This window comes from Pteropus alecto, unplaced genomic scaffold (genome assembly GCF_000325575.1).
Source record: "Pteropus alecto unplaced genomic scaffold, ASM32557v1 scaffold123, whole genome shotgun sequence".
Taxonomy (NCBI): domain Eukaryota; kingdom Metazoa; phylum Chordata; class Mammalia; order Chiroptera; family Pteropodidae; genus Pteropus; species Pteropus alecto.
In genome coordinates, this window is record NW_006433950.1 from 7,498,967 (window position 1) to 7,511,658 (window position 12,692).

The 12,692-nt window shown below is 55.4% G+C and overlaps 1 protein-coding gene across 1 annotated transcript; it reads left to right on the forward strand.

Annotated features, from left to right (window-relative positions):
* The first annotated feature begins 7,932 nt into the window (after positions 1–7,932).
* Positions 7,933–10,343, forward strand: CCL17 (C-C motif chemokine ligand 17). The gene is made up of 3 exons (XM_015586932.2): positions 7,933–8,084; positions 9,415–9,532; positions 10,069–10,343. The coding sequence occupies exons 1-3, from the start codon at positions 8,015–8,017 to the stop codon at positions 10,166–10,168; spliced, it is 288 nt and encodes a 95-aa protein (XP_015442418.1). The 5' UTR covers positions 7,933–8,014; the 3' UTR covers positions 10,169–10,343.
* The last annotated feature ends 2,349 nt before the right edge of the window (positions 10,344–12,692 follow it).

The following is a 12,692-nucleotide window of genomic DNA, read 5'->3' on the forward strand; positions in this document are numbered from 1 at the left end:
TCTGTGCAGACATCCTCAGGAGAAAGCGTCTGGCATGGTTGAGGCACGGCGAGGAGGCCAGTGTGGCCGGGGCAGCAGAAGCAAGGGAGGCAGAGTGGCACAGGGCACGCAGGGCCTCGTGGCCGCTGTAGGGTCTTTGGCTTTCCCTCTGAGCGTGATGGAGAGCGATGGGGACGTTCTGAACAGGGGAGACCCCCATCCTCCGTGGCCACTATGCTGAGAAGAGATTGCAGGGGACAAGGATGGAGGTAGAGAGACCACCGGGAGGCAGCGTAGAAATCCAGGAGAGTGATGATGGGCTCTGGGTGAATTCTGAAGGCAGAGCCAGGAGATTGCCTGACAGATGGCACGTGGGGGTGAGAGAAAGAGGCGTCGAGGATGGCGCCCTGGTTTCTGGCTCCAGTAACCGGAAGGAAGGGGCTGACAAAGAACGGGGGAGGAGCTGGTGTAGGGGTGGACGGGAATCAGGAATTCAACTTTGGATTCGGTGGGTGTGAGACACCTGTTTAACATGTTGAGTAGGCAGCTGATACACAAGTCTGGCGTTGGCGAGAGAGATTTGGGAGCCACTGGCATATAGATGACATTTAAAGTCAGGAACACGTACTACTTGCCAAATATATGCACTAAGGCAGTTGACGTGAACCAAAGCCTTTGAATATAGTTACGACTATTATTTTCATTTTCCAGATATGGAAACTGAGGCTCAGAGAGTAGTGACTTGCTTGAAGTCTCACCCCTCGTTGATGGCAGAGCTGGATTCACAGCCGGTTACCTGACGGAGCGTCTGTCCCTGGGCCCGCAGACCCGCAGTGACCCCCTTGCTTAATTTTTTATGACCTGTCATAGAGGAGACATGGCTAGAATTGGGTTCGAGGGGCAGGTGATCCAGAAAAGAAGAGGACAAACCAAGTCACATAGTGAACCCTGATCCTCACGGAAGCTGAACTTCGGGGAACGATGAGGCTGGATAGGGACGAATGGACCAGATGGGCGGTAGGGCCTGAAGAAGCTCAAGTGTAGGGGCAGAAACGGGGCTCCACCGACGGTTCTTAAGAAGGGCTGTGTGTCATGAGAGCGGCCCTTGAGAAAACCCCTTTAGACACGAGTGGGCAGGCCGGACGGGGCCAGGAGGGACCAGAGAGGAGGAAATAGGCCTGGACATTGTTGACACTGTCTGTCTGTGAAGGATTTGGGTTGAGCCAGTGCTTCTGAAGGAGGAAGTGAAGAAGCTGAGTGTCACCTGAAGACATCACTGAGCAGACTCTGGTCCTGATGGCCTGTGGGGGCTGGAGGCGAGGGATGAGTCAAGGGCAAAATTCCAGACCAGTAGGGCAGACAAGGAGGTGGGGAATGATGCTGATCTGAACAGAAAAAAAGGGAAGTTGACCGAGAGGGAACTCTGTCTTGCTTTTCTTATTCTTGAGGCCAAGCGAATGACGAGGGAACAGATTTCTGCTCCTCAGGAGCCCAGAGTCTGGTGTGGGTAACGAATCTGTACACAGCTGACTAGACAGCAAGGTGGAGAGAAGGAAGGCATGTGACAGTGCAGGAAAGAGGACACTAGAGGAGGGGCGGGGGCCAGGTGGTTGTGTTCGATCAGTCACTGTTGGAGCTGGGGAGAGAGATTCGGAAAGTGTCCATCTCAAGGTCAAAGGCCTGAGTGGTTGCTCGAGGCATAAATAAACCCTAGGTCAGAGCCCCAGGCATGCGTCTGCCATTTGTTAGCCACGTGTGTCCTTGGACCTGTTTCTGAACCACTGCGGTTTGTCCTCAGTTTCTTCATCTGTAAAATGTGGATAATAGCTCTTACCTGTTAGGGCTGTTGTGAGGACAATGTAGATTCATAGATGGAACTGCCGAGAACCCCGCCCAGCCCGCGGGGAGAGCTCAGGGATGTTACTGAGCCACTCACTCAGGGAAGAACCACGTCCCGAATCCCGGGGAGAGGAATGCCAAGGAGGAGACTGGTCCCGTGATGGCAGGGGAGTTACTGAACCAGCTGGAGACTGGAAAATCTACAGACATCATCCTAGCAAATCCTCCCAGCAATGCCGCAAGAGGTGTCTGCCAACATGCCCATTCTACAGATGAAGACAGTGAGGCTCTTAGACTTGTCCGTGGTCACACAACCAGGAACAGGTAGAAGAGGGACTTAGACCAGGGCTGTAGTAGATAATGCTTCCAGAGCATTTGCTAATCGACGCTGCCCCACAGTGCCCTTTGTGATGGGGTAGAGAGTTCAAGGAGTGGCCTTGGGGGTTTGAGAGACCCAGAGAGAGTGGTGTCCCTAGAGTGTCAAGGCCAGAAAGCTTATTATTAAGAGTTAAATCACAAATGGGCAGGGAGGAAATAGAAGTGGGAGGTGTAAACCACACATCGGAACATTATGGTCACGAACGAAAGGAGAAATGGGAAGGCAGCGTGTTGGGTGTTAGAAGGCGGGGTGTCGGGGTCAAAGAGGTTTTATGGGAGCAGAGAGACTGGATCATGTCATCAACAGAGAGGAAGGGGACCACGGGATGGGAGGGCATGAGGAGCCAGGAGGTGGAAGTAATTGAGGGAAGGAGACCCTCTGGGGATGGAGAAGGAAGTTGAAGTAATTTAAGTTTGGCAGAAGGCAGAAATGGCCACAGCCCGCAAAGAAGTTGTAAACTAGACGGAAAAGTAGTCAAAGAGTTCCTTGGTTGGGTTCCTCTACCTCATCATGACAGGGGAACTTAGGTGTATCGCATGAACTGGTGGACACACTGGATTAAAAATGATTTGTTGTGGAGTGAAGGAGCCCCTGGACCCTACAAAGTGGGTCCATGTTGTAGTTCAGAGATGTATAAGTGTCCATGCATCCATGCATCCATCCATGCATCCACCCATGCATCCACCCATGCATCCACGCATCCATGCATCCACGCATCCGTCCATGCATCCACCCATGCATCCACCCATGCATCCACCCATGCATCCACCCATGCATCCATCCATGCATCCATCCATCCATCCATCCATCCATCCATCCATCCATCCATCCATCCATCCATCCATCTATCTATCTATCTATCTATCTATCTATCTATCTATCTATCTATCCATGCATCCACCCATGCATCCACCCATGCATCCACCCATGCATCCACCCATGCATCCACCCATGCATCCACCCATGCATCCACCCATGCATCCACCCATGCATCCACCCATGCATCCACCCATGCATCCACCCATGCATCCACCCATGCATCCACCCATGCATCCACCCATCCACGCATGCATCCATCCATCCATGCATCCACCCATGCATCCACCCATGCATCCATCCATGCATCCATCCATCCATCCATCCATCCACCCACCATTTATCCATCCTTCCATCCATTCATTCATCCATTTAATAAACATATTTTTGAATACCCACCAGGTGCTATGTCCTGGAGGTACAAGTTGTAACACAAAAGAGTTCACAGCAATAAACCAGCAATCACAATGTAATATGAAGCGAGCCTGATGAGAAAGTTAGTGACCTATAAAGACACAGAAGGAAGTGAGGATGAAAGGGAGGAAGTGAGAGTTTAAGCTATGATCTAAAGGGAAGCAGGAGTGAAAGGAAGTGGGGGGCGAGGGAACGGGAGAGAGTGTTCTAGATGGGAGGAACAGCCTGTGCAAGGCGTGGATGTAGTGAGAGCCTGACATTTTCGAGGAACTGAAGGAAGGTGAAAGTGGCTGGAACAAAGCGATGTGGAGATTGGTGGGGCTGGGGGCAAAAGCTGAGGCTGGAGGAGTCAGCGGAAGTCTAGACTTTATCTTGAGAGCGACAGGGAGGCATCGAAGGGTTTTGAGGAGGGGGAGCCTTGTTCAGATTTGTGTTTGGAGAAGATCATTGGGCTCTAAGGAAGAGGACGGACTACAGGGGCAAGGCTGGAAGCAAGGAGGTGAGTGTGGGGCCGGGGTCTAGCGGAGATGTGAAGGGGGTGACCATGCGGATGGTGAGGAGATGGATTCAAGACACGTCTAGGAGGCCGACACAACAGGTCTTGCTGATCGGGCATGGAAGGTGAGGGATGATTCTTGCAGTTCTGACCTGAAAAGTCAAGTGGACCGACAACCTGTCAGGAACGACTGACTCATCAGTGAGCATGTCAGGCCCTTGGGACAGGAGAGAGAGATGTATTTTGAGATCGGTGGATGAAAATAACATTTGAGACCTTCACCTCTTGGCTCCGCTTCGGCTGCCAGAGGATGGGGCTGGGTGGATAAAAGACTAGATCCTTCCCTGGGCAAGTCGTTGCCCCTCCTGGAGCCTCAGCTGACACTGGCGTGACTGGAGTGATGACTTTTGCACCCCCACCCCCACCCGTGACAACTGCCATGTGCAATTTGAGGATGATGGTGAGCTTCCATCCCAGCAACCTGTCCCCTGCTCCACAGCCTGGGGCTCAGCTCTTGCCCTTGTGACAGCAACATCCCTGGTCCCACCCAGCCATAGTAGAGACAGAGGTGGGGCAGGATCCGCCCTCCCTCCCTTTCAGGGCGAAGGACCCAGAATCTCACTGGTTCAGCCCTTCGGTCTGAAGCGGGTGGGCGGTGGGGATGTTGAACCCCTCCAGCTGGTTTTACCCCAGGGGACCACTCGGGCAGCAGTCCCGGGGCTGGGGCAGGAGGCGTGGCAGGTGCACGGGCAGCGTGTCTGGCCTCTGTGAGTCGGAGGTGTTGAGACGGGGAGCCACCATCGCTGCTGCTTCCTCTCACTCAGATCCAATTCCTCTTCGACTCCATTCTCACAGGCCCATGTCTGGCCTGCTTCTCGGTCTGTGCCCTTGCCCTTCCCCCAGCAGGAGTGCCCTGTCCCCCGCTACCCCTCCTTAGAGCTCCGCCAAAGGGCTGCCTCCTCCAGAGAGCATTCTTGATTCCCCTGACGGACCTCCGCTTCTTAGGGTCCTCATAGCACCATAAAGGTCTCTCGAGGCCCTTATCACAGGCCCAGACTCCTGGGCATTCCATTTGGAAGGTCCCTTGGAATCTGTTTCATAGCTGGACGAACCAAAGAGGAATAAGTCAGTTAATCCTTGGTGAGGAAACCACCTCAGAAATGTCCCGGGTCTCTGTGGCCTCCCAACTAAGGCCGAGAGTTGTGCTAGGCCCTCCACAGTGTCCCCAGGCACCGGCCCAGGCTCGCCTCCTTGTCCTTCAGGCCTGATTCACTCAGTCGCAGGAAGCCCACTGTGTGCCAGGCACTGCGCTTGGCGCTGGGGACACACGTGGTGGCCGGCAAAGCGGGCATGCCCCTGTCCTCACGGAGCTTTCTCTCTGGGTGTCACATCCGGCCACTCTGCTCACCAGAGTTCCCTCGTTTATTTCTACACATTCCCTTCTCCGCGCCCTCGCTAAGTGCTTCCCTCAGGTAGAATGGCTGCCTCTGGTTCTCTCCCACCCACAAGGCCCAGCGCACTAGCCTCTGCCTCCATGCAGTCCTCCAAGTTGGCCAGAAGTAACCTCTCCCCACTTTGGGCCCCATGGCCCTTTATCTCACTTGCTCATCCCTGTGTGGGGCCAGCCTTGTTCCTCCAGCCCCCGTGACTCTGGACTCCCCCAAGGACAGAGGCCACATCTGGCCTCTGCCCGGTCCCTAGTCCCTGGCGCAGCCGGGCACACAGCAGGTACTCACTGGCACACTTGCTTCTGTGTCCTCCCTCCCCCACTCCCGGGCAGCCTGCACCACCCGGAGCTAGTACAGATCCCCTGCTTCTGCTGTTGTCACCTGTTCCCCAGAAGGGACAGGGGAATTTGAGTCCTTCTAGAGAAAAGTTCTGAGTCTGCAGCAGAACAGGGGTGACTGAAAACCCGCTCGGGGAGTTTCCCCAGCAGCGGGGACTGGGGCCTCACTCACGGTTAACAAACTGCTACTACTAATCCCCTGTCATCCAGAAGGGGCGGGGCTGGGCATTCGTGGGGGTCGGGGCGGAAGGGCTATGGAGGTGGAGAAGCTACAGACAGTGGGCGGAAGCCACTGGGCAGAGGCCACGGAGGCCAGAGGGGGTCAGGAGACACCCGACCCAAGAGAAGCCACACCAGCAGAGACACTCGCCCTCTGCCTCCTCCTAGGACCCTGGCCTCCCCATGCACCTCCAGCTCCTGTGTGTCCTCCAGGCCCAAGGCTCTGTCTCCAGGCCAGAGCTCCCCTCTCCCCAGCCAGGGTCCCTGGGGCACCAGCACCCCTTCCCCCAGTTCCCTCGCCCAGTCCGGCCTCCTCTGACTCGGTGGGTTGGGGGCTGCTGGGGGGTCCTCTGCTGGAGGCGGAGGTTGCTCCTCCCTTTCTGCAGGAAGCCGGAGTCAAACATGGAGACCCCGCTCCCTCCTCTTTACCCCACTACAAATGGAAGTCTGCCCTGGGGACAGGAGGGGTGACCCAGCCCGACAAGCGGGGGGCAAAGAGTCCGTCCAGGCTATGGCCGGAGGAGCGGGGAGGTTAGGGACCTCTGGCAGGGAAACGCTCGAGCGAGGTCCTCTAGGGAGGACCCCATCTTTCTCAGATCTACCATCTTGGTGGGGTCCCCTGGGACAGTCCAAACATCTCTCTCCGGGTGATAAAACTGAGGCCCAGAGAGGGTCTGTGAGTTGCCCGAGGTCACACAGCGAGACTGTGACAGAGGGAGGTTGTGCCATGGACAGGGGGACTCCCAGTCCCCCAGCAACTGCATCAGTCCCAGCCTCCCTGGGTGGCCCTGAGGGAGGAAGAGGCGCACCTGGCCTTTCCCTCCTACGACCTCGTCCAGTGTCATGATTTCCTCGCACGAGTTCACAGTGGGGGCTGATGAGGTTACCGTCTGAGCACTGCTCCTGGGACAGTCGGGTTTCAACAAACATCATCCCTGGGGATGCAGATTTAGTAACGTCCTGATGATGAGCACAGAGCTGACCGAGAGGGCAGATGGACCTGACACCGCATTGCAGGGCAGTGTCATTTCAAGCTGCCCAGGTCACTCGGGGACGCGGTGGAGCCAGGCCTAAGTCCCGTGTGTCAGAGTCAAAGCCCAGTGCCCGCCCCCCGCTGAGATGCCGCCCACCTGGAAGTGGGCACAAGGCTCTCATCTAGTTAAGGGATGTAATGCTCTGGCCCAGACAACTGGCTATTTTCTCTGGTGGCCAGGGGACTGGCCCTGTGCAGTGATAGGTAGGTTCATGGAAAGTCTGCTCAGGTCCTGGCTCGGGCTGGACCCTGACTGCATGTCTGATGCAGACTTGGCTCTGCTGGGAACCAGGGGCATCGTCAGCCATGGCGCCTTTCATCCCTTTCTTCAACCTAGAGTGAAATGCCGCATTTGGGGGAATGTGGCTTTCCAATCTACACAAGTACAAATTTGGACGAAATGGTGATTTAAACCTGTCTGACCTCTGGCCTTCTGTGGTTCAGGGGAAGACCCTGAACTTGAACTTGGGGAAGGACCCACAGCCAAAATTTTCTGGGCCTCAGGCCTTTCTCAGAATGAGATGGAGCTGTGGCCCTCCCTGCAGAGAGATGCCAGTGGGCGGTACAGCCCCCTGTACCCCCTTCAGGGGGGCCTTCCTGCACCCTGAACTCCTCCGGGCCCAGGTGAAACAGCCTCTCTTGTCCCCCTGCCCAGGGCATGGGGCACAAAGGAGGCTCCCCAGGCTCTGAGCAGTGATAAGCCCAGTTTAGTACAGAGCCTTTTCTGTTTTAATAGAGGAACCAAAAACTCTGCAAAAAGAGAAGTGTGTCTGTGTCGTGGCCCCCGGACATACATACCCCATCTCTGTCCCCAGTTGGGTGCCCATTCTCTGGAAAGCCACAAACATTCCAACCCTGGACTTCTACTGAATCATTTCAAATTCTTCGAACTCCACTGGTCTAGGGAAGGGTTTATGTGTACGGGGGCAGTGAGGGCGGGGGGATAGGAGGCGGGGCAAGATCCCCAAAGAGGTTAAATAGGTCACCTCCACATTTGTCTCCCTCGAGCAGAGGGACCCACATGCAGAGACCCTCTCCTGGGCTCCAGGCACCATGACTCCACTGAAGATGCTGCTCCTGGTCACCCTCCTCCTGGGGAGTTCTCTGCAGGACACCCATGCAGGTGAGAGCCGAGGAGAGGAGGGACCACAGCAGCAACACACGCATAGTTGTGTATTTTCTGCACCATATTTATTCTTACAAGGATGTGGGAGGCTGGTAGCAATAAGGCTTTCAAGGGAGGTATTCAGAGGAAAATAATAATAAAGGTGATGATGAGGGGGAGGGAGAGGAAGGGCGAGGGCATCTCTGTGCCTGGGGACTGGCTCGGGGAGGGACAAAGTGCCTGTGCATCTCACACTGCAGTGGCTCTTCCGCGCCGACAATGGTTGTGCTTCGACCGTGGAAAGCGAACAGTTCTCGAACGTATTTGTTAGCATCTGCTTTATGAACGGGTCTTATGCACCATGAGGGAATGGGCATAAGAGCAGGAGAACTGGTTCCCAGAGGGTGTGAACGAAGAGGTTTTTATATTCAGTGGGGAAAGGAAGGCTGAAACTAGACACAAAGCCGGTGACTGCCCTGCCTGGAGACAGAACTGCAGTCTGAGCTTGCCTTCTCTGTGGGCCGCCTTAACCCGACTCAGCTCTGAGAGTGAGTCAGACCAGGTTACAGACCCAGTGGGTCAGAGGGCAGTCGGCACTACTTAGGAAACCTGCTGGTGCGGTATCATCTAAAGCCGCGTGTTACCAGTTTGCCGATTTATCAGCTGTAAAATGGGGTAATGATAGCTCCTGTCTCCGAATGAGTTGCTGCTGGGAAAGGCTCAGCTCAGAAGCTGGCCCAGAGTGAACATGCGCTGATCCAGGGCTGGTATTGAGTGTGTACACACAGACTACACAGACGCACACACAGATGCACACGCAGAGACATATGTGCAAATAAGTGTGCATGACTCCCCTAAACACACACAGATACACACTTGCATAGACATATGAAGACACACATTCACGGGAACGTACACAGACCCTCCCAGACACACACAGACGCATGCACGCACATATATACAAACACACGGGGCCTCCCCACGTCCACACAGAGACCTCATACACACAACTGTGCACACTGGACACACACAGAGACACATGTGCAGGCCCCTCACACACTTCCCACATGGAAACACACTGACAGCCCTTATAACAGACCCCCCCAACAACATCCAGGCACACACAAAACCCCCATACAAACACAGACCCAACCCTGTAACACATAGACACACACACACAAAGATATACACATGAGGACTCACCTCCACAGACGCGTAAGTGCACACAGACCGACCGCAGACCCTCCCACAGCCACAAACCCCGCCAGATGCCCCCGTGCAGACGCTCACACTCACAGACACTCACAGACACTCACAGACACACCGATTCCTGTTTCTTTCTCTGTAGCTCGGGCAACCAACGTAGGCCGGGAGTGCTGCCGACAGTACTTTGAAGGAGTCATTCCTATCAGAAAGTTGGTGACGTGGTACAAGACCTCAGAGGACTGTACCAAGGAAGCCATCGTGTAAGTCTCCCCCGCCCCTCCTCCACGCCCTGCTCCTGGAAGCTGAGTGTGGTAGGAGGACCGTGGAGCTCCCAGAATGGCCTCTGGGGAGAGGAGGGAGAGAGCAAGGCCTTCGCGTCCCCTGACCCTGCTCCTTAGGGCAGTTCCTGCAGTGCCCAAAGGCCGCAGGCCATCACTGATTTGTGGGGATATCGAGGCCCCAAGGGAGATGGGACAGCTCCTTGTCACACAGGCAGTAGCAGCCGATGTAGTCACTTCCCCCAGCCTGGACCCGAGCTGCAGGAGGAGAGACAGATCTGAGCGCCAGGCCCCTCCCAGGCCCTAGGCAGGCTGGGCAGTCTGAGGTAGGGACAGACAGCCCTGCAGCCCTGGCTCTCTGGGAGGGTCAAGAATCAGAGGACAGCCTGATGTCCCTGACGTCCCACTGACACCATGTGACTTCAGCAAATCGTGGTCAGTGTGGGGCAAAGCTGGTCTCAGGGCTCTGCAAGGCCTTCCCGCCGAGACACCCTGGGTGGCTCTCGCCCTCTGTGCAGGTTTGTCACTGTCCGGGGCAAGAATATCTGTGCAGACCCCAAGAACATGAAGGTGAAGAAGGCAGTCAAGTACTTGCAAAGAATTGCACCAGTGTCCTGATTTCTCCCTGGATGATTTGGAAACTTCCGGTGGCCTCGGTGTTCGCTACCCCACCCCCCAGCTGCTTGGGTCCCGTGGAGGCCACCCCTAAGAGGACAAGGATGACGTTCGTCTCCTTTTCTGAACTGGAACCGTGGCACGAAAGGGTGCAGAATAAAGTCTCTCTCCCTCAGTCCAGGTCAGCGTGTTCTGTCCACCTCGCCTGTCACACTGGGCCCTTGCAGAACATCTGGTCTTGCCCTGTCCGGGTCACAGAGGGAACTACGCTTTAGAGGGGGACAGGGCTGCTGAGGCCACACTCGGGGGAGGGGGTCCTGGTAAGAGAGGCAGGGCCAGGGCTGAGAGTGTCCACGGGATGAGCAGCGCAGGGTGGACGAGAGGTTCAGCATTTCCTCTGCCATGCGCTGGCAGGTAGTGTCTCTGGGAAGGGCCATCTGGGTATGTTCTTGTCTTGTCTGTCCTCAAAGTCCCCCAGTCTCCAGCCCCTGTGCTCATCTGTGATTCCTTGCCCTGTGAGGAGCTGAGGACATACTTCCCCTTTAAGAGTGGGTCCTGGGGTCCCCAGGGCTGCTCACAGAACTCCCAACCTAGCGGAGGAGTCAGGACTGACAGATCTACATAGGAGTCAATGCGAGAATGGGTTGACACAGGGCGGGCTGCCCTATGGGTCCCTAAGAGCTAGGGGAATCAGTAGGAGAGAGAGTTGAGTGGACACTGTTCTCAGGGCAGGCTTTCTGGAGGCTGGCTCGGGCTGAGGCTCATGGGATATCAGTGCCAGGAGGGAGGAGGGGAGCATTGTCCAATTCCACAAATGTTTCTGGGCCTTCTCCTTGCAGGGGTTCTACTGAGCGCTAGGGAGTTCCCTAGCCTGGCGGTTCCTGCAGCCCCTTCCCTGACTCGCCCACCTCCCAGTCCCCAGCACATGCTGCAATCCAGCCGGCCTGCAGAACCTCTGCGAGGCCCAGCTCCCTCTCCCAGCTTAAACCCCAGGCCAGCTTTCAGGGCCTGAGTCTTCCTGAAAGAAGACTCAGGGCTGTCTGAGCCTCACCCCTGCCCCAGCTTCATCTCCCACTGCTCCCAGCTCTCAACTCCCGCTCCACTCAAGCCCCGCTCCCTCCCGGTGTTGATATCCCACTGAGCCTCAGCCGGAGCCAGCCTCCAGGAAGCCTGCCCTGAGAACAGTGTCCACCCAACTCTCTCTCCTGCTGATTCCTCTTAGGGACCCATAGGGCAGCCCGTCCTGTGTCAACCCATTCTCGCATTGACTCCTGCGTAGCTCTGTCAATCCTGACTCCTCTGCTAGCCTGGGAGCTCTGTGAGCAGCCCTGGGGACCCCAGAGCCCACATGCTCAGAAGAATGGGGACAAGGAGGTTATGGACCGTCACCCCTGGGCCCCTCTGTCCAGGCCCAGCTCAGGGCTAGAGTCCTAGTGTGCATGGGAGACGTCGATCTTCCGATTCTAGTTCTGTCTCACTCTCCTGACCAGCCGTGGGCTCGTGGCTTCTCTCTTTGGAATGCAGTCTGGGGGCAGAGGCTCGGGTGCTTCTCTTCCTAGGATTCAGTGATCTGCATTGAGAGACCTGCAGTTATTTTCAGGCAAAGCTTTTGCCTCCTGCTGCCCCTTGTGGCCAGCTGTCTTACTGCAGGACAGATGGCTGACCCAAGCCCTTTCCAGTGGGAGCAAGGAATAAAACAGTAATAATAATGTGGCCGATGATGATGATGAACTGGCTTCTCTGTGACCCCGGGGTCTCCTCTGGCACAAGTGGGCTCTTCCCTGACCCTGATCCCAAGGAATATCCCTCAAACAAGTGCCTCAGTTCAGTCTGAGTTCTTCGTGGAAAAATGTTGTCTGGATCCATAGGGCCGAGATGGAGGAAGGATAATCTCAAAAAAGGTGGGGGTGGGGGGCAGTGAGGATCCCCTGTGACAGCAAAGGAAAGCAGGGTGTGGGCCCTTCACCCTGCAGGCCAGAGCCAGAAGGACACTCAGGACATGCATTAAATCCAGGGCGTTGCAAGTCTTAAAGGAAGCAAACCCTTTTCATCCCCGTAAAATCTTCCTCAGAAGCCCGTACTATAAACTCAGATAAGCAGAGCTGCTGTGACGGCTAGGGGCAGGTGTCAGGGGAGGGGGCCACGGGCAGGAGAATGCAGGACATAGGACCAGCCACCACGCTCTCCTGCAGGTTCATTCACGTCAAAGGAGTGCAGGGCTTTGTTCTGGGCTAGTGGGCATTTTCCCCAAGACCCAGGGTTTTAGTGTGGGTTTTCCTAGTTTTAAAATAAAATGCCTTTTAAATACAAAATACATAATGTATACGTAATACAAACCAATAATAAACACACCCACATACAAACCGTCCAGCTTAATAAATAGAACCTTCCTGCTGCCCTGAAGTCCCATTTTCTCCTCCCTATCATCATCCTCCCATCAACCCCCAGAGAAAACTATGTTCTGGAATTTTACTTATCTTTCTCCTTGATTTCCTTTAGTTTGTCACATGCATATATATATATATAT